This window comes from Branchiostoma floridae, chromosome 7 (assembly GCF_000003815.2).
Source record: "Branchiostoma floridae strain S238N-H82 chromosome 7, Bfl_VNyyK, whole genome shotgun sequence".
In the NCBI taxonomy this organism is placed as follows: domain Eukaryota; kingdom Metazoa; phylum Chordata; class Leptocardii; order Amphioxiformes; family Branchiostomatidae; genus Branchiostoma; species Branchiostoma floridae.
Window position 1 is genome coordinate 367,638 of NC_049985.1, and position 19,948 is coordinate 387,585.

At 43.8% G+C, this 19,948-nt stretch overlaps 1 protein-coding gene across 1 annotated transcript in view; it reads right to left on the bottom strand.

Annotated features, from left to right (window-relative positions):
• Positions 1–3,936: 3,936 nt before the first annotated feature.
• The window catches only part of LOC118419472 (ubinuclein-1-like), a gene marked incomplete in the record, with an annotated part of 32,754 nt that continues 16,742 nt past the window's right edge, over positions 3,937–19,948 (bottom strand). The window contains 15 exon segments of the mRNA XM_035825852.1: positions 3,937–4,270; positions 5,840–5,890; positions 8,337–8,369; positions 8,993–9,091; positions 9,920–9,973; positions 10,368–11,803; positions 12,297–12,859; positions 14,025–14,108; positions 14,525–14,565; positions 14,693–14,709; positions 14,982–15,032; positions 15,532–15,669; positions 17,209–17,373; positions 18,540–18,658; positions 19,086–19,172. Coding sequence (XP_035681745.1) covers positions 4,209–4,270; positions 5,840–5,890; positions 8,337–8,369; positions 8,993–9,091; positions 9,920–9,973; positions 10,368–11,803; positions 12,297–12,859; positions 14,025–14,108; positions 14,525–14,565; positions 14,693–14,709; positions 14,982–15,032; positions 15,532–15,669; positions 17,209–17,373; positions 18,540–18,658; positions 19,086–19,172 — 3,000 coding nt within the window.

A 19,948-nucleotide genomic window follows, 5' to 3' on the forward strand; every position in this document is an offset into this window, starting at 1 on the left:
TCTCCGACTGGCGGAGTCTTCCCCGCTTTCTGTTAAACGCGAGGACTGTCGGCTGACCGAGGGCGTCACCTGGGGCGTGCCCGAGGGCGAGATGGTAGACAGGGAGGACCCGGGCTCGAGAGGGCTCGCCATGGTTACAACACTTCCAGTGAAGCTTGGGTTACAACGCCTTTCGTGAACGGTGTGCTACAACGCTTTCCGTGAAGTCGCGTCACACCACCCTCCGCGAAGCCTGTTACAACACTTTTCCTGAAGCCAGTAGTGTGCTGAAAGACTTTTCGTGAAATATTTTACAACAATTTTCGTCAGGCCTGCTTTACAACACTCACCATGAAGGCTGTTTAACAACTTTTGTGAAGCCTGTGTAACAACAGCTTTCGTGAAGCGCTCACCTGCGTCTTGTTAGGTAGACGTTAGAAGATTTGTTGTGCGCGTTGCTATCTGATATTGTTACGTCACAATAGCTGTTCTCGAACACAACGAAATTATTGATACGAGACTTGCTCTTAAAGCTTCCGTCATTCTCTCGTATCTTATAAAAATTGTTGGAAAGGATAGCGTTTGCGCGTTACGGTCACAAGGTAAGCTTTTTGTTAAACCGAAATCCGAAGCCCTGCATTGAAATCTACGTTTGAAATGACGTAAAGAAAACGCGTCATTGTGGATCGTCACCTACCAACTGTGCTTTTACGTTCTGGAACGTCTATCAAATATCACTTGCAGTGCTTGCGGATGGAACATAGTGCACTGCATTTCAAGACAGATATGAGTCGCCATAATCTGTGAAAACATATTGCTTTCGCTGGTGTGTTCATATTTCTGTCAACAGCCAATTATCAAAGCTTAGAACTGCGTTAGGATATTAACTGTATGTTATAAATATGAGCATTTTTCCCTCGAACTCAATACTATAGGGCGAGCCTGACGTTATAGTATATAGAAGGGAGCATTTCTATCTGACTAGCCTAGCTTGTCGTAATCATCAGGGAACACACAGCAAATCTGACTACATAACACGACGAGGGTGATTATCAAGTATGCAGAATGTATCAAGAATTGAACAATTTAAACAAAACCTCCAAGAACTATGTTTTTTGTCAATGTCCAAACAACCACAAGAAAAAGAGGAAGTACAAAACGTCTTCAGAAAAGTATGTACATCTTTTATTCTTTACATACTGTCCCAACTTTCTATCACTATTAACCTTATCTATCACGATATATTTTTTACATTTTTCACTCCATTTTTCTTCTGGATGAAAACCTCCCAAGTCCATATAACATTTCGCTATGGAAGAAGAACCAATAGACTTTTGAGACAAAGATTGGGATTTTGGGACACAGAAAATTTTACATATAGTGAGGGTCAGTTTCCCGTGCTAGCTCGCACAGATGTTGTGTCAACAAACGGTTGGTGAAAGAGATCATTTACTTGATCAGCGACCAGGATTACTTTAAGCATAATATAGCAAGGTCCTAGTGTAATCTTGGGGTATCCCAACTGCAAGAAATTTATATACTAGTAGTGTTTGGGGTAACCTACTAAGCTCCATAAATCCACCAAAGTTGGAGGTGGTAGAGAAGTTTTATGGTGAAGGGTCATGGCATGTTTTAGAACAAAGTCCCTCTCAGGACTTGCGATTGCATGGATTGGATGGTAGATTGGATGGTAAGAGGAGGGGGAGGGGTGTTGGTGGGTGGATTTTCCAAAAAGTGGGAAAGACTTACACAGGATGCTAAAGAATCAACAACAGAAAATGAAGGAGTGACAGTAGGAAATAAGGCCGAGAAATCCTTCAAACTTTTTCCTGGAGCACTCTAGACCGATATCTGATGTATGTAATATAATGTATGAAAATATACTGTATGTTTGACCAGTGAAAAATTCACCCCCGACATTTGTCTAATATGTACATGGGTCATGATGGGATGTGATGGAAAAGTTGACCATGGAATAAATTTATCTTTCCACAAATGCATGCTGAAAATTTTGTTGTTATCAGCAAGAAGAAACCTCAACAACAGGTTCTGACATTTGCACAACTTCTGATATACATTCTTTAGATACAGTATAGATACAGTTGGGGGCATTTGATGTCGTTATATTTAAAGGGAAGCAAAATTGAAAAGCCTACGGTTCTGTGTTATTATAATATACTCCAAAGCAAAGTTCTTTTTGTTTTACTCCCACAATACTGACGGTTACTCCACAGACGGATTGAATATGACTGTAACTTGAAAACGCCTGCTAACTATCTGATTTCCCTCTAATTTGCCAGAAAATTCCTCAAAGGCCATTTTCCCAAATTCCATAACTGATTGGACGTGAGAGTCAAATAGTGAGAGTCCTAAACTATAATCTGTAAAACGAGTGAGAACTTGACTTTGGCGTACATTTAGCATATTTTGTAGTACAGAAGGCTTCTCAATTTCAAGCTTTGTTGTCCTCTAAGCATCTGTAGAATGCACCCGAGGTACAGGAACATTGGAACAGGAGCTGCTTCAAAACTGGCCTACAATCGGCAAAGAACAATCTCCCCACAGGTGGTTGGACTGGGTTTCCAACAAGAAGAAATCCCTAATTTGACATGTTTTGGCAAAATTCTTCCAGTCAACTGGTTTAGGATTTACGGGTAAAACTGGGGGCTGTACATATTCCGAGGAAAACATGTCTTCATGCCATGATTCATAAGAACACTATTATATGCCAAAAAGCAGTTACTCAAGCAACTGGATATGATTTTAGAAACAGACATTTCAACTAGCATCCATCAGTTTTCGTCAGTGACACTTAAGTTTTCGTCAGTGACATTGTGTCTGACCGTTTAAAAAATCACATCCAGTTGCCAGAGCAACTGCTTTAGGGCATATCTTATTACCTGGATGTCTAACCTTCATCAACGAACACTATCATACTTGTAACCTAGCATCTTTTATGTCAAAACCCCAAAACCCATACAGTCTAGTATTTGGCAACCTTAGGGTCAAACACATCTGTTGTTGACAGACAAAATGTTATACAATTTCTTACAACAACGTTTATATATATATATATATAATATATCTATTTCTTCTTCTTCAAAAAAGTTCACTTTGTATTTCATGGCAGAATAGGAAAATTGTTGATTTTTGCATAGAAAATCTACTATTTCATTTCATAACAGACTCAGTTGAGAAAGATCAGTTGGGTACAAAAGTCTATTTCCTAACTATATGTTCATACAGGTAACTATTGGCCTAACATCTTACATTAGGACTGTCCAGTTTCTTCAAAGCATGCAAGAAGTCTTCAATGAGAGTTTCCCTCCATAGTTTCACAGTCAGGACTTTCTTTGTTACAAAGATACCAAATGTACAGTTCATACTTCTATGGACAACCCCGATGCAAATAGCCATCTTTGTAAACTCTATAAGTCTTACAAGATTTGGACCTGAAGTCTTCTGGCAACGCAAGAGTTACATGAGCTTAAAACAGCTCATGATGTAACAGATTCAACAGTACGTTGTTTTCAAAGACTGCATTGGCATTACAGTATCTTATACTATAGAAATTTATACAACAGTTCTATAGGTTGAGCACCGAATGGGCATGATGCCTGCAGTACCGCACCTTACCACTAGGGGTCATCGCAGTATACATCTAGTGATTAGGTCATTGTCTGACACAGCCAAAGGGCAGAGATATACATCCACAAGGCCGGTAATACTAAGCAGGTGTCCTGAGATTGGCAGAAATGATTTGTTGTCTCCAGGGAAGTTCATGTAAACTGGCTTGTCACCACATCAGCGCTGGCCAGCCAATCACAATCTCCCTCCTACTGTTGGAGGGAAAGGTACCAGCCAATCAGGTCGCGGCCTACAGTCAAGAGGCAGCGTGATTGGCTGGTGGAAATCCTGGTGTCTTTTCCATCCAGCAACAACTGAGTAACTGATTGGCAAGCAAAGGCACCAGCCAATGGCGTTGCAGCCTACAGCCAAGAGGCAAGGTGATTGGCTGGTAGCTTTGGCTCCAGCGACAACAGAGTATCTGATTGGCTGACAAAAGCAAGCACTGATGCAGTGAGAAGGACAAATTGTGGGCCTGGGTTGTTGACTGACATGTACATGTACAAGTGCCGGGCCTATCCTACGGGATGTTTGTGACTGTCAGTTTGAAGAGTTGAGTGTTGGTGTGCCTCCGTGCTTTGGTTTGCTGCTGTCCTGTGGTACTACTGGATCTGCCTGTGTGGGGAGGTGGAGTTGTTGCTGCTGTGACTCTGGTTCTTCGCTTCTGAAACAAGAGTCGGAACAGGAAACATTTAACAATCATCACGCAACACTGTCCCCTTGGGATGTCTTCCATTGCTGTTGTTCTCCAGTATTAGTTCTTGACTTGACTTTATTCAGATCCACTTTTAGCTATTACAACAATGTCAAACATTAGTTCTCACTCCAGCTTTACAAGCTTTCTTTCCCACTCATTGTTCGCAAGCCCATGTTGTTAAATTTTTGTCGATAAATCTCATTCTAAGCATAGGAAAATCACACTCGTGTCATGAAGTTCATATTGTTTGGAAAGAAAGATGTGAAGTTTTTTCCAATCCTGTTTTTTTTTTTTTCATTTCCGTCCCACTCACTTTTTGGAAGGCCATGTGTTGATTTTCACGATAGCTAAATCTTGTTTTAAGCAATGTGAAATTATGTTCGGATTGTTTGGAAAGAAACAATTTTTCCCCCCGGGTAAACAAATTTCCGTCCTGAAATGAAGAGATGGGTAGTAAAGCCAGCGCCAAGCTTGGGGTCCATCCAATTCTAGCTTCTGCTTTTTTGATAGTTTCAATGTAGAATAGTCTTGCACCACATTGTAATAGAGAAACATTTGACATTTGACGGGGGTACGAGGTTGACAGAAACATGGCTAGAAAGCAGCGTGGTTGTAAGGGTTTGCAAGAAACAACATTGTACACACCCTCTGGAACAACTTCAACACAGGAGAGCCTTTAAAAAAAGCCTTCCATCATAAATGTTGCATACAGCAATGGCATAAGCACGTCATCCTACTACAACAGAAACTACAACATCTTTGCTGACATCATCATAGAATGCTACCAAAGTTGGCAACCCTTCACAAGGGCTGCACCTGTGCGGTCTATACTAATAAAAAGTTGTCTTGATTTCACAAGACATTCTGTGAGAACTTGGCAGAAGAAATAAGACATCTGCAAGTGCAAGTGAACAGAGTGCATGGCAGTGACTTGGTAGTACTGTACTCAGGCAAAGGCATGCATACAAGGAGTCACAGGCGAACATGCAATAAGTACAGCACAAAAGCTGCTCAATTTCTTAGAATTTTCTTCAAAACCACAGCAAGTAAATCTTATGGATGCCAGACTTCAAATCGAATGGGAGAGCGCAAAGAAAGTATGACAGGCAAAATTTCAAAATAGATTTAAATTTTGTTTAAAAAATTGGATCAAAACTTTCAAAATTGATTCAGACTTGAGATTTAAAGTTTCAAAATAGTCAATAAAAAGGGTATTACAGCTGAAGAGTCTTTTATTCTTATATCCAAGAAGTGCAGAAAGTGACTCAAGTGTGGCAGCCTAGACTATAACTTCAATGAAGGCTATCAAACTAATATGACTTCTACAACTGCACTTCCAGAAGGGAACAGAAATTCCATGTTTGGTTTTTGTTTTTAGGCAAATATTGATGCACGAGCTGAAGTCATCCACAAAATGTACTTGCTGCGGCCTCAAAAGTTCGCCAAGCATCCCCAGTGTAGCAAGAGGGGGCTGCGTGAGTAGTAGAGGAGGTGCAGTGCAGTGCAGTGATAGGAGGAGGAGGAGAGATGAGCCACCTTTGGGCAGACCGCCACCCGAGCCGGGCCGACTCAGACATGCCATGATATCTGCGGAGCACAAACACCAGTGAAAACAAGGGAGGACATGAGGGTGCTCTGAAGGCCACTCCTAGTCTATATTATGTTGGTTCTCGGATTTGAATAAAGAACAACAATGCTCAGGGTTTTCACCAGCAGGGCTCAAAATACTTTTTTCTGCATACCTGCACTGGTGCAAGTAACATTGAAAATTACCTGCACCAGACAAATTTTACCTGCACCAGCCTGAATCTAGGAAGCACGAATCATACTAAAATTGTTCAAGAACCATTGCTATTTTTGTACCTTTTGTACACACACTTTCAATATAAATTTCAATGCATTCATTTACTTTTGCTTGGAAGTTAGAATCTGTGGTAGAATTTGGAAAAGGGGTTTCTACTGTGTTTTAAGTTCGCAACTGAAACAATTCTGTGGTAGACATTGGAAATGCATGGTCAGAATATCATGTGACAGTGACGAGATTACCACAAAAACAATACCAGTAACCACTGTGAATGTTTCAATATTTCCAATTGTCAGATTCCAGTTTTCCTCACAGCTCTTTGCTTTCATCTTGACTTTCTGATGAGTTTTTCTTAATACATTTATGCAGTGTACAAAATACTTTTCTGAGCCAGGTTGCACAGTGTGCAACCTGGGGCAAAAATAAGGTTGCACAACTAAATTTCAAGTTGCACCACCTACAATTCACTAATTTCTGGAAAAAGAAAAAGGTACAATACAAACATGATTGGCTGATAAGAAACGGAGCTGCCTCGGCCCATTTATTTCTTCCAAGTAAATTAAGAACAAAATCAAGTTCTGAGGCTCAAAATCTAAGTTGCACCCTGAGTTTAGAAGTAAGTTGCACAAAAGCAAAAAGTGGTTGCAATGTGCAAGTGTGCAAGTGGTATTTTGCACGCTGATTTATGTAAACTAACCGAGAACCAATGAACTTAAAGAGAGTGGCCCGAGCACCGTGCATGTCTGGTGTACTCTGTAGCAAGCATGCACCGAGAACACAGTCTGGAAAAGTTAAGAAGTGATTATGGAACAACAGAAAACTTTCACACTGCAGAAACTGACATGAGCAAAATAAAAGGACTCTAATACAGTAATGGATACTGCGATTTCACAGAAACATCAAATAGCTAGTTTACTACTGACATTAAGTCTCAAACTTAAAATGAAAACAGCAGTGGTTTCTATTAGCAAAGCATGCAGTATATCCACACCATACATTATACTGTGAACAATTGACTTACACAAAATGAGACAAACTTTTCTATTTCATTTTGGTAAACTATTCCAAGTTTAGCTATATTTGTTAATGCTTAAAATGTGTGTCTGAAGCATTATAACGGTATGGCAAAGCTTTCAACAAAACAAGTACAACACAGACCAAGACATTTCTGCAAAATTCTAGTGCTCAAGGTTTTACATGTAAGATCAAAGTTCAGGTTGGTAGGTACATTACTCATTGACTATATGATTGGTAGACAGTCAGACATTTCAGACTGCATCCGCTATTTTTTGTCAGTGACAAAACCAGAATCTGGCATTCAACAAGTATTTTAAGCCACTGGACATAGAAGTCCCATTTGTAGAAGTTCTAGAACACGAACACGAACATGGCTTCAGCTTCAGCAAGGAACAACATTGCATCATGCAGTTTTAGGGGGAATGAAGACAATAAGGAACAAAGCAAAGGTGGAAAAATGCAAGCGCATGCAGCAAGCAATAATTAGGCCTTGGAAATTAATGTTGTATTTCTGATTAGACTGCCCTAAAAATAATCAGGGTCGTTACTCGTAAGCAAGGATGCTCTCTTTTTAAATGTCAGCTCAAGTCATCCGAAAGATACATTTACATGCATGTACACTGTACTTGACTTTGGTGGGCTGGTTTATATATAACTTTATCTTTTGCAACAGAAATACGGAAAACATTTTGGAAAATAAATCCTAAACAAAATTTCATCACTCAGATCGAAATCTAATGTTCCTTGTCAGCAAAAGGCTATATATTATGGAAGGTTTGTGTACAAACCCCATAATCGAAAACATTTTCATCACTCTGATGTCAGATCAAAATTTTTTATGTCCCTCGTCAGCAGTCAACCCTCACAAGGCTAGGGATGCCAGATTTTTGTAGAATAGTCCAAAATATTTTCATCACACAGAGCAAAATTCTATGTTCAAAACCAGCAGTCTAACTCCCCACCCCCAAAGGCTATGGTCAGAAGGATTCTTCAGAATATTCCAAAACATTTTAATCAGTTACACTCAGATTGAAAATTTTATGTCCCTTGAGAGCAGTCAACCCCCACAAAAAGGCTAGGGGGAAGGTTTTTGCTAGCCTTGGTCGTGTAAGTTACCAGAAACACAACTTTTTCCCCTAAGCAAGCAAGCAAGCAAGCAGGCAGGCAGGGCGGCAGGCAGGGCAGCAAAGTCAACAGGAAAAAAAGTCTAACCGTGGTGCCTCCCACTACCAAGGCTTTCAGGGACTGAAACATCAAATTTAATGCATGAATGACAAACACATAAACATCAATGTAAAAACACTCATCACACGGCAAAAACGTTCGTAATAAAAATCACTAACACATATTCCTGCCATACAGCATTAAAACATTGCAATGGGTGCAAAAAGTAGCTGTTAGTTTTGCTCTATTATCAGCTTAACACTGCAAAAAGTATCTAGTTAAAGTACAGTCAAACCTGCCTAAAAAGATCACTCAGGGGACTGATAAAATCTGGTTAGGATACTTATGCTTGTGCTATTATGGAAAATTCATGTAACGGACCACCAAATGGCGGTCACCATTGGCCTTGTGGTCCTTATGTTAAGGTACATTGCACATGGCAATATCAATCATTTTCGGTAGATTTGACTTTGGCAATGTTACTTGGTGAGAAAGGTTAGCAGGTGCTGAAAACATGTGTAATAACTTATTGCTCGTGGTCAACTGATCAACCTTTTCTCTATAGAGGCCACCTGTACAGAGTGGCCACATTTCTCCAGTCCCTTCAGTGACCGCTATAGACAGGTTTGACTGTAGTTGAGAATGTAAACGTTGGCCACTCTGAGTCTGAGAGGTAAAACAGACGAAGAAGAGATGGCGCTTACCGGAGAAAGCTTGTGAGAACTGGTTGCCTGGATACTGTTGCCGGGTGGGGCTGCTACGGAGGGTTCCGAATGGGGGCAGAGAGCCGCCTGCTGAGGGAACTGGGGGAAAATTAAGCATTTTCTGATGACTGTGAAAATGTTGTCGCTCGATTGTTGTTTATTTGAATTAAGACCCATGACATCCAGTTAGGGCCCGGTCATGTGTTGTACAGCCACAAACTGAGGGCACTCTATTCTCTAGCCATGCATTTGTTCATAAAATCTAGCTGTTTTCTTGAAAATTCTGCAGTATCAAAGTCACACAATAACCTACGATGAATGTGACTGTGCCATAAGGTAAAATAAAGAGCACACTTTTAGCTTCAGTTGTAACATGAGGGTGCCCTAGCCTGGGTAGCATCCGGATAGTAGTTTGCTCCGACTTTTATCATTATCACTATAAACATGTACAATCCCTTCTCGCTCCGACTTTTATCATACACCATATACAGTCGTTTCTGTGCAAATCCATCTAGGAAACTTGACATCTCTAATCGTCCAAATTTTGGCCGAGCGCACTGTTTGGTCCCTACACATGAGCAAATTAAGGAATGGGTTCAAGCACCCGTTCGATCAGGCGTTCCAACACCCGAAACACCCTCCGTTCACTTGTGGGAGGACCTGTTGTTATCGAAAGCGCACTCTAGAACCTATTCCTTAATTCGCTCAATAACTGATGCTACCACTAAGACTAAGGTCTGAATGTGCAGGTCTCCAGACAAGTAACAGAAGCGAACATAGGAGCAAACTATAGTATTACCCGGATGGTACCCAGGCTAATAGTGCCTTGAGCATGATATAGACATAATCAATAACAATAAGCAAGCAGCACATGCAGGTTTGCTTCTATTGGTGATAATGAATACACAGCAAGGTGTCATATTTCACCTTGGAAGGTCACTGTAGGTGGTTGACCTTTAACCTTGGAACTTGGACCCCTTCCTGCATCAGCAGGGTGGGTGGAACAGGGGTCATACAAGGTCAAGGTCAGATAAGATATCTACAACATACAGCACTACTAGATGCACACATTCAGCTTTTTTTTTCAAGACCTTTTTAAGAATTTTCAAGACCTTTTTAAGAATTTTTATGTCAAAAACTTCAGGCACTTTTGCATCATTCATGCATGGTCACAAAATCTTCATTTTACTTGCTGGGGTGGAAAAAAATTCACCACTATGTCTATTAAATAAACAGCTGAAACTTGATGTCTGAGTACATTGACAGATCTAACAATGAAAATTAACATGGGGATTGAAGGACGAAAAAATTGAGACAGGAGACAACCTCTAATGACTTTTACCAACACAGATAAACTTTAAGTTAAGCCCCATACCTGGTCCGAAGGCCTGCACATGGTTGAAGGTACCGGGTGCCGGGCCTGTGATGATCGCGTCAGACATCGCCACTCTCTGTCCGCCCGCCGGCGACGACTGGTCTCTTCTGGGGTCCGCCAGTCCCATCTGGTACACGGGCAGGGCCTGGGTCGTGGGGTGGGTCAGCTGGGCCTGGGACAGGCTGGGTCGGCCCGACCCGCGCTGGGGCTGGGGTAAGGAGGTCAGCCCGGGCAGCTGGAAGCTGCTGAGGTCGGGGGCGATGCCGCCCATGGAAGCCAGACTGGAGGTGAACTTGGGGCTGCTTGTGCTGTAACCCGTGGGTTTCTGGTGGGACAGGGGCGACGTGGGTGTGTAGCCCGCGGGTTTCTGGTGGGAGAGGGGTGATGTGGGTGTGTAGCCCGCTGGTTTCTGGTGGGATAGTGGGGACGTGGGGTTGTAACCCTGTCCGTGGGGGCTCAGGTTGGGTGAGCTATGCGACAGTCCACTCTGTCGGGCCTGGTTGCCATGGGTTAGGCTGACCTGGTTGCCATGGGACTGGTTACCGTGGGATAGACTGCTCTGGTTGCCATGGGGTAGACTTGACTGGCTACCATGGGTTAGACTAGCCTGGTTACTGTGGGTTAGGATTGACTGGTTACCATGGGTTAGGCTGGACTGGTTGCCATGGGTTAGGCTAGACTGGTTACCGTGGGTGAGGCTAGACTGGCTACCATGGGTTAGACTAGCCTGGTTACTGTGGGTTAGGCTAGACTGACTGCCATGGGTTAGGCTGACCTGTTTGCCATGGGTTAGGCTAGACTGGTTGACGTGGGCTAGGTTAGACTGGTTACCGTGGGTCAGGCTGGACTGGTTGCCATGGGTTAGGCTCATGCCAGTCTTGGGGCTTCCTTGCGTTGTTCGCTCAAACGGTGAGGTCTGGCCCTGAGAGGGGAACGGCTGCCCTTTGCTGGAGAACATGGGTGCCTGAGCAGCAGTCTGGGGCTGGCCTTTGCTGGAGTAAAGGGGTGCCTGAGGCGAAGTCTGAGACTGCCCTTTGCTGGAGTACAAAGATGCCTGAGGAGAGGTTTGAGGCTGGCTTTTGCTGGAGAACAAGGGTGCCTGAGGAGATGTCTGTGGGGGTTGGCTTTTGCTAGAGAACATGGGTGCCTGAGACAAAGTCTGGGGCTGGCTTTTGCTAGAGTACATGGATGCCTGAGTAGAGGTCTGAAACTGTGGTTTGGTGTAGGACTGAGGTTTGGCTTTGGGCTGCGAGCTCTGGATCTGAGTCTGGAACTGGGCATACGGAGAGGTAGTGGTCGGCAGGTTCTGTGGGCCAGAGGCCGAGGGTTGTTGCCGTGCGGGCTGGGAGCTTGCCCCCTCACCCTGCTTGGGTAGAGAGAAGGCCTGCTGGATGGACTGTTCAAACAGTGCCTGGAACGACTTCCCAAACTGAGACCTGTAGAAAAAAAAAGAGATTTCAAAAAATCAATAAGCGACCAATTAAGGCCATCAACAGAGAAGGCACATGCTGGATCAAGAAGGCTGTCTGGATCAGTTAATGTACACGAATCATGAAGAGACAGACACTTTTTACCTTTGTTACGAAACAATCGGAAAGTCCCCTTCGCTCGTTGAAACACAGCGTAAAGGCCCTTATCACAAAGTAGGGGATTCAAATCACAGTGTAGGGGCCCCTTATGCTCAAAAGGCCAGACGAGAACACTAAAACTGTAAATGTGGTTTTGTGTTGAACTTCGCAGTTTTCGCAGTGAACTTAGAACCACCACGAACAATTTTCCATGGCAGTAAGAGACTACAGTGCATGGCGCTACTACAAACTTAAAACCGCTGCAAACAGTCCTTTTTCTTGCTACCTGCTTCTTGAACTTAAATTCCCGCAAAATTAAATGCGTTTACGGTATTAGATTAAAATCTGATTTTCGAAGTACCTGGTGTCCGATGGTGGTCTCTGCTGTTGCGGCTGTGACGATACACTGGGAGGACTCTTCATAGTTGGCCGAACAACGTCACTTGCGGGTTTCTTTGCGGCGATTTGCGGAGGGCTCGCTTTAACCACAGCCGTTAAGTCCTGTGCGGGCTGCGAGTGCGACCGCGCCTGTCTCACCACCGCGTCGATCGCGTTCCCGATGGAGTTATCCGTGGGCGAGTCTTTAAGGTGCGAGGAGGAAGAAGGGGGTGAGAACTCCTTGGGTTTCGTCTTGGATCCGTCCAGGTCTGCATAGTCCAGTAGGGTGGGGATGAAAGAGGCGATGGAGGACGTCAGGGCGGGGGCGTTGGGGAGAGACGTCGACGATGTGGCGATGTGCTGCTTTTCCGCGGTCACGCACGACGCGAAGAGCGACATCGACTGGAGAGCGGACGGCGATGACGACGCTGGCGTCGACGTTGTCATGGCAACGGGTTTGGGGAACGTCTGGCTCGGCGGGGTGGAGTTGTTGGCGCCGACGATTCCGGAAGGGATCCCCCCTGGCGATGGTGCCTTGCGCTCCTGCTGTAAGGGGAGTGAACACAAACGTAAGCGCCACCTAGCGATTAACACGCATACTGCACAAGGTTCATGCGCTCTGCTGTAAGGGGAGTGAACACAAACACGTAAGCGCCACCTAGTGATTCATAGGAGTACTGCACAAGGTTCATGCGCTCCTGCTGTAAGGGGAGTGAACACAAACGTAAGCGCCACCTAGCGATTCACAGGAGTACTGCACAAGGTTCATGCTGTAAGGGGAGTGAACACAAACGTAAGCGCCATCTAGCGATTCACAACAGTACTGCACAAGGTTCATGCGCTCCTGCTGTGAGGGGAGTGAACACAAACGTAAGCGCCACCTAGCGATTAACACGCATACTGCACAAGGTTCATGCGCTCCTGCTGTAAGGGGAGTGAACACAAATGTAAGCGCCACCTAGTGATTCACAGGAGTACTGTACAAGGTTCATGCTCTCAAGCTGTATGGGGAGCAACGACAGGCATAAGCGCCATCTAGTGACTTACAGCAGTACTGCACAAGGTACATGCACCAAACGAGGTCCAACCAGTGAGGTATACAATCTGCTCATTTTGCTTTAAAACATCTGAGAAATCGAACTATCTTTTCTGAAATATGGGTTAAATAAGACAGAGCCTGTGTTCTCATAGCTTTCCAAGTTGAAAGCTGTTCATAAATGTTTGCTGCAAACTTAAAAGTTGCCGGGGAAATTAAGTTTGTCGAGTTTGTACGGAAAACTCTGACTACATTGTATGCTCTGTGACTGGACCTCCAGCATGCAATCAAATAAGAATTTTTTTTTCAATTTCACAGAAGAGATACGGACTGATGCATCGCAACAACTACATGTTGGGCAACCTGCAGTGAACTGGAAGATAGGTCAAGAAAAATTCCGAATTCATAAAAAAAGTAAAACTTGCTGAAACTAAAATGTTAGCCATTTGGAGACCAACAGACCAGCACACTTCAGTTGGATGTGGGGATGTGTACATGTACCAAGTATTGTTTAGGTACAGGTCCAAAATACCAAAATATCAAGATACCGTACAATGTACAATGTACACATCCCTATTGTAAAGCCTCTGAAAATGAAAGCATATCCAACACATTTTTTCCAAATTCCTAGAATCATGACAAGGTAAGATCCTAACAGCAAGGGCTCACACCAACCCTTGAGACTGCAGGATCCCAGGGTTCCGTTTGGCCTACCTGCTGGCTCCACCCCCACACATGGGGTGGATGGTCCAGCCCAAACTGGAAAATACAATGGAAAACACCCACAGTGAGGGAGAACCCATTACGTTTCTGGGGGTGACGCTCTAAAATATGATTAAAAATACCCCACACAAAAACACAATCATTGCCTAAAAAAAAATTGGACTGCTGCAACCCTGGAAAAAATACATTCTCATGTACAATGTATAATGAATGGGATATTCTGACGGCACTTAAGTTCACATGTACGTATGACATGCGCCAAGCAAGTTTAAAAAATGTACTCCATAAAAATATATTTATTTCTTTTTTCTGTAGAGACAAAGTGAATAGCACATACATGTAGATATCTGTCAAGTATAGCCGGACAAGTGAATGCTCCGACGTACATATTTCAAGACTTTTAATTAATTTCATTCAGACTTAAGCTAAGAAAACATTAGCTAAACACAAACCTTGACAATTGCTGCTTTCTTTGGCGCAGGATTCACTTGTACTGTGGAGAAATGATCAAGACGTTTTGTAGATGAAATAAAATAAGACAGTAAAAATTTTCTGTGTGAACAACAGTTGCACAAATGACGGATGAAAACAGTGGATAAATAAAGAATAGTTCAACTTACTCTTTTTCTGCTTTGGCCTGAAAGATACAGAGAAAACAGAATTTTATTATGATACTGATAGGTCAGAGATATTTAAGGAAGAAAATCAAGATGGCAATAGTAGTCTACATGTGGCCAGATATTGGATAACAGTTTGATTAAAAGTTCCAGATGGAAATTTTGCAGTTTTGGCTATCCTACTAAAGGGTTACTGGTGTCCAAGATGTTGGTTAGCAAGTCCGCTTTCATTTTCATGAATTCAAAAACTGACAAATGAAATTGGTGTGGCATAAACTGAAGACCAACTCACGGCTGTGCAGTTATACAGTTGTGGATACATCTACTCTCCTTAAACAGCATCCTGCAATACAGTAGAAGACATAATTCACACTGTGAAACATACAATTTACAATCATATTGGCTACACAGATACAGATACTGAAGCTGGTGTTATGCCTAAGGACAGTTACATCGGCTGTACTGATATAGATATATGTATACAGATCAGGGTTGTAGCCAGCCAGAAATCATTTTCTGTCCCCTCGATTTTGAATGGCTTTGGCGCAGCGTTCCTAGGGGGTCCGGGGGCATGCTCCCAAGGAAAATTTTGAAATCTAGACCCTCTGAAACGCTATTTTCTGCATTTTGAGGGTTAAATTTTGCTCAAAGAGGACAGAATGGGCAAATTTTTTTTCCGTCCCCAGCTGCAAAATTCCGTTAAAGGACGGAAGGACGGGTGCTGGCTACAACCCTGATACAGATGATGGTGTTTTCCACCGAAGGGTGGTTAACATGCTCGCTAAACATATACTGTCAATTGAGGGATATAAAAGGAAAAGTTGCACTATCTAACCCCCCACCTGGCCTGCATCCAGCCCTTGGGCCAGCAGTTCTTGACCTCCTGCTCCAGGTAAGTCTTAAGGTACTCCTCGGCAGACTGGGAGCGAGACTTGTCGTAGTGCTGCACCTTGATCCGCACTACCTCGTACAGAAGTTTCCTGCGATCAAAACATTGGAACAACAAAGCTGTTTCCTACATCTTAGTATCATTTGAGATTGGATCGGAGTTTCTCCTAGGAAAAATCCTGATCGCCATCTGTACTAGTAGAAACGGCGATTGTACTAGTACAGATTGCGATCGAGATTTCTCCTAGGAGAAACTCCGATCGTGACCTCTCCTAGGAGAATTGGCGATTCTACTGGATCGTGATCTCTACTGTGACATATACATTGTATATAGCAGGCCTTTTCCTTGTTCTCTACAAGAACTGGGACAGAGACTTGTCGTAGTGCTGCACCTTAATCCGCACTACCTCGTACAGCAGTTTCCTGGGATCAAAACATTGGAAAAACAAAGCTTTTTGAAACGTTATTCCCAGTGTACCTTGATCCGCACTACTTCGTACAGAAGTTTCCTGGGACAGGGACGTAGGAAAGGTTTTGAGCAACAACTTTCTCTCTGTAAAATTGCTTTTGCAAATTTGTTCCTTGTTTCACAGCATTTTAGTTACATTCACTATTCCAAGATTTTGACTGCAATCTATAACCACGTACAGCAGTTTCCTGCAGGGACCAGGGTGTAGAAAAGGGTTTGACGAACAAGTTTCTCTCTGTAAAATTGCTTTTGTCACTTGATTCACAGCATATTAGTTTTTTTTCACTATTCCAAGATCTTGTCTGTAAAGTAAAATCACGTGGGAATAGGAAATGTGACTGTAGCATTGAAGTCTTGTTTTCCATCAGCTACACAGACAGGACATACATTATGCCCCCATTTTACCCTCTGAACCTTTCCTCATCGTTTAACACTGGTGACTACCTGTGTGTAGGTTTTGTCTGTCAAAACGTATACAAGAAGAGAAAGTAACAACTCGATAAGCTGTGAACTGACCAGATGTCAGAGCTCCACTCAAACTAATGAACTTGAAACCAGAAATTTTAGATTCGAAAACCCCAACCAAAAGACTATTTGTGTTGGTGTTTTTTTTTTTGGTTTCTCCTGTCGATTGGACAGATGAGGAGGCAGACAGGCTATTTGCCTGTTTGCCTGACCTGCACATGACTTTTTATGGTGAAGGAGGGGTGTGCAATTCTTTCTCCACCCTCTCGTCTACTGGAGCACTAAGTTTCACAGGGGCAACTGTATGCAACGTGTGAGGCGGCTCCAGCAGATGCAGCTTTGTTGTTCGGAGTATCCGTCTCCTAGGATGACTTCCAACCAAGGATGTAGGGGGTTCCTCCTACCCCCGACTCGTGTGCCATGGCGGGTGCCGCTTATGCCCGAACATGCCCCTTAAAGGCCTGTCTCGGCCACATAGCCCCACCAAGCCTCAGATACTCATTTACACCTGAGTTAAGTGTCTGAGGAAAGTCGTGTAAAGTGAGACAGCCTTTCCCAAGGGCACAAGATCGGTGACACAGCAGCTGGATTCGAACCCGCAACCTCTCGGTCTCGAGCCGAACATGCTGCCACTGTGCCACGCGGTCCCACCGTTAGCACAGTAAAACCAGCTAAACCATCAATAACAGAGTCTGACCTGATCTCGTCTGTCCACTCAAACTTCCTCCGGGGCATGCTGGACCGTTTGATCTTGATGTTGTCCAGACTGTTCTTGGTTCCTTCTTCATCCTCATCTGAGGTGGACCCTGCTGGGTTCTCCTGTTCCCCGTCCTTGTGCAGGCTCTGTTGACTCTCCTGTATCCTAGAGACAGACAAACAAACAAACAAATAAACAACCAAACAACAAGCACCAAAGGTTGATTTTTGCATCTGTAAGCTAGAGAGTCTGAGGTGGACCCTGGGTTCTCCTGTTCCCCGTCTTTGTGCAGGCTCTGTTGACTCTCCTGTATCCTAGAGACAGACAAACAAACAAACAAATAAACAACCAAACAACAAGCACCAAAGGTTGATTTTTGCATCTGTAAGCTAGAGAGTCTGAGGTGGACCCTGGGTTCTCCTGTTCCCCGTCCTTGTGCAGGCTCTGCTGGCTCTCCTGTATCCTAGAGACAGACAAACAAACAAACAAATAAACAACCAAACAGTAAGCACCAAAGTTTGATTTTTGCATCTGTAAGTTAGAGAGTCTGAGGTGGACCCTGGGTTCTCCTGTTCCCCGTCCTTGTGCAGGCTCTGTTGACTCTCCTGTATCCTAGAGACAAACAAACAAACAAACAAACAAATAAACAACCAAAACAACCAAACAGCAAGCACCAAAGGTTGATTTTTGCATCTGTAAGTTAGAGAGTCTGAGGTGGACCCTGCTGGGTTCTCCTGTTCCCCATCCTTGTGCAGGCTATGTTGGCTCTCTTGCATCCTGGAAACAAACAAACAAACAAACAAACAAACAGTAAGCACCGCTAGTTAACTCCTGTAACTGTAAGCTAGAGAGTCAGACATGGACCCTGGTTTCTCCTGCTCCCGTCCTGGCCATGGGAACCTGTTGTTATCAAATACAGTACATGAACGTAACTCTTTTAATTCAGATAACTTAAAACAGTAGTCAGAGTTACACAATATAAATATGAATGGTTTAGGTGTGACTGGTCATTCTGTATGTAACATAGCTAGCTGCAACCAGTTGTAATGAAGTCTTGTCGTTAGCTTGTCTTGTTACAGAAAATGCTGTGACAGTCTTAGATCCTTAGCTACTAACAGTTGCAAACTGCTAGAAAATCCTACGAGTATGGTACAAAACTGATGACCTCTGACGAGTACAATAAGAATAGTATACAAATGTGGGAAACTGACTGTTCTATCTTGTGTAAGAAGACTAAGATAAGAGACTGACTGTTCAATCTTTTGTAAGAAGACTAAGATAAGAGACTGACTATTCTATCTTGTGTAAGAAGACTAAGATAAGAGACATACTGTTCTATCTTGGCCTGTGTGGCGATCTTGCACTCCTCCTGGTGGCGCCGGATCTGTTCTGGCATCACCTTTCCGATCGCCTCCCGTAACCGGAACAGCGGCTCGCGCAGCTGGCTGTCCTGGGGACGTAGGAAGTCGAGAGAAGATTCAGATTTCTCGCATAAAAAACGCTTTCCAATCAGATGATTTCTTCTCGAGATATTCTTCCTTGTTTGCATTCGTGGCCTAACCGCTAGCCTTAACTGTAGGGTGATTCCGTCATGTTGCGTGGAAACACTAGTACGTCTAGTAGAGCAGGAAATGAGTTGGAAAGGTGAAAGTTACACTTAGTAGTTCATTTTTTCAAATGTCCTTTTTTTCTGGACTTTTTGAGACATCTCTAACTTAAGATTGTCCTCTTAATTTTGCATCATGTCTTTGCAGTGTCTTTTTTAAGGAGGACTTGCCATTTGTCTAGCTTTAGAAATATAGAAATATAAAATGCTGTGAGTGTGAATACAAATGCTCATACATGTACATTAAAACAATAGAGAACTGGTTACTTACAAGTTCACTATGTCTGAGTTTCTTGGCCCTCTTGAGGAGCGTGTCCTTTGTGCAGGGGAGGTGGGCAGCCAGATGGGCAAACACTCCCTGTCAATACAACATCAACATGAGACATGGGCTGAGCACACACACACTCACACACATACAAACGCGAACACACGCACGCACGCACGCACACACACACACAAACACACACACACACAAACACACACACTCCCTGTCAATACAACATCAACATGAGACGTGGGCAGCACGCACGCACAAACACACACACACACACGCACACACTCCCTGTAAATACAACATCATGGTGAGACATGGGCTGAGCACACTCACACTCACACACATACAAACGTGCACACACGCACACACACACGCACACACACTCACACACACACTCACACACGCATGCACACACACACACACACGCACAAACACACACACACACAGGGGAGGTGGACAGCTAGGTGGGCAAACACTCCCTGTAAACACAACATCAACATGAGACATGGGCAGCATACACACACTCACACACATACAAACGCGCACAAACGCACACACACACACACACACACACAAACACACACACACACACACAAACGCACTAACACACACGCGCACACACACACACACCAAACACACACACACACACAGAAACGCACTAACACACACGCGCAGCCACACACAACAAAAGGGGGAGGTGGGCCGCCCAAGTAAACAAACCCTCCCTGTCCTAAACAACATCAAGGGGAGACACCTCCCCTGCCCCTCAAAGGATGTAGACCTCCCCACTCGGTGGCTAACGCCCTCCGCAAAAAGGAACAGAAACCTGCCGTCCAGCCCACATTGTTTTCTCACATGCC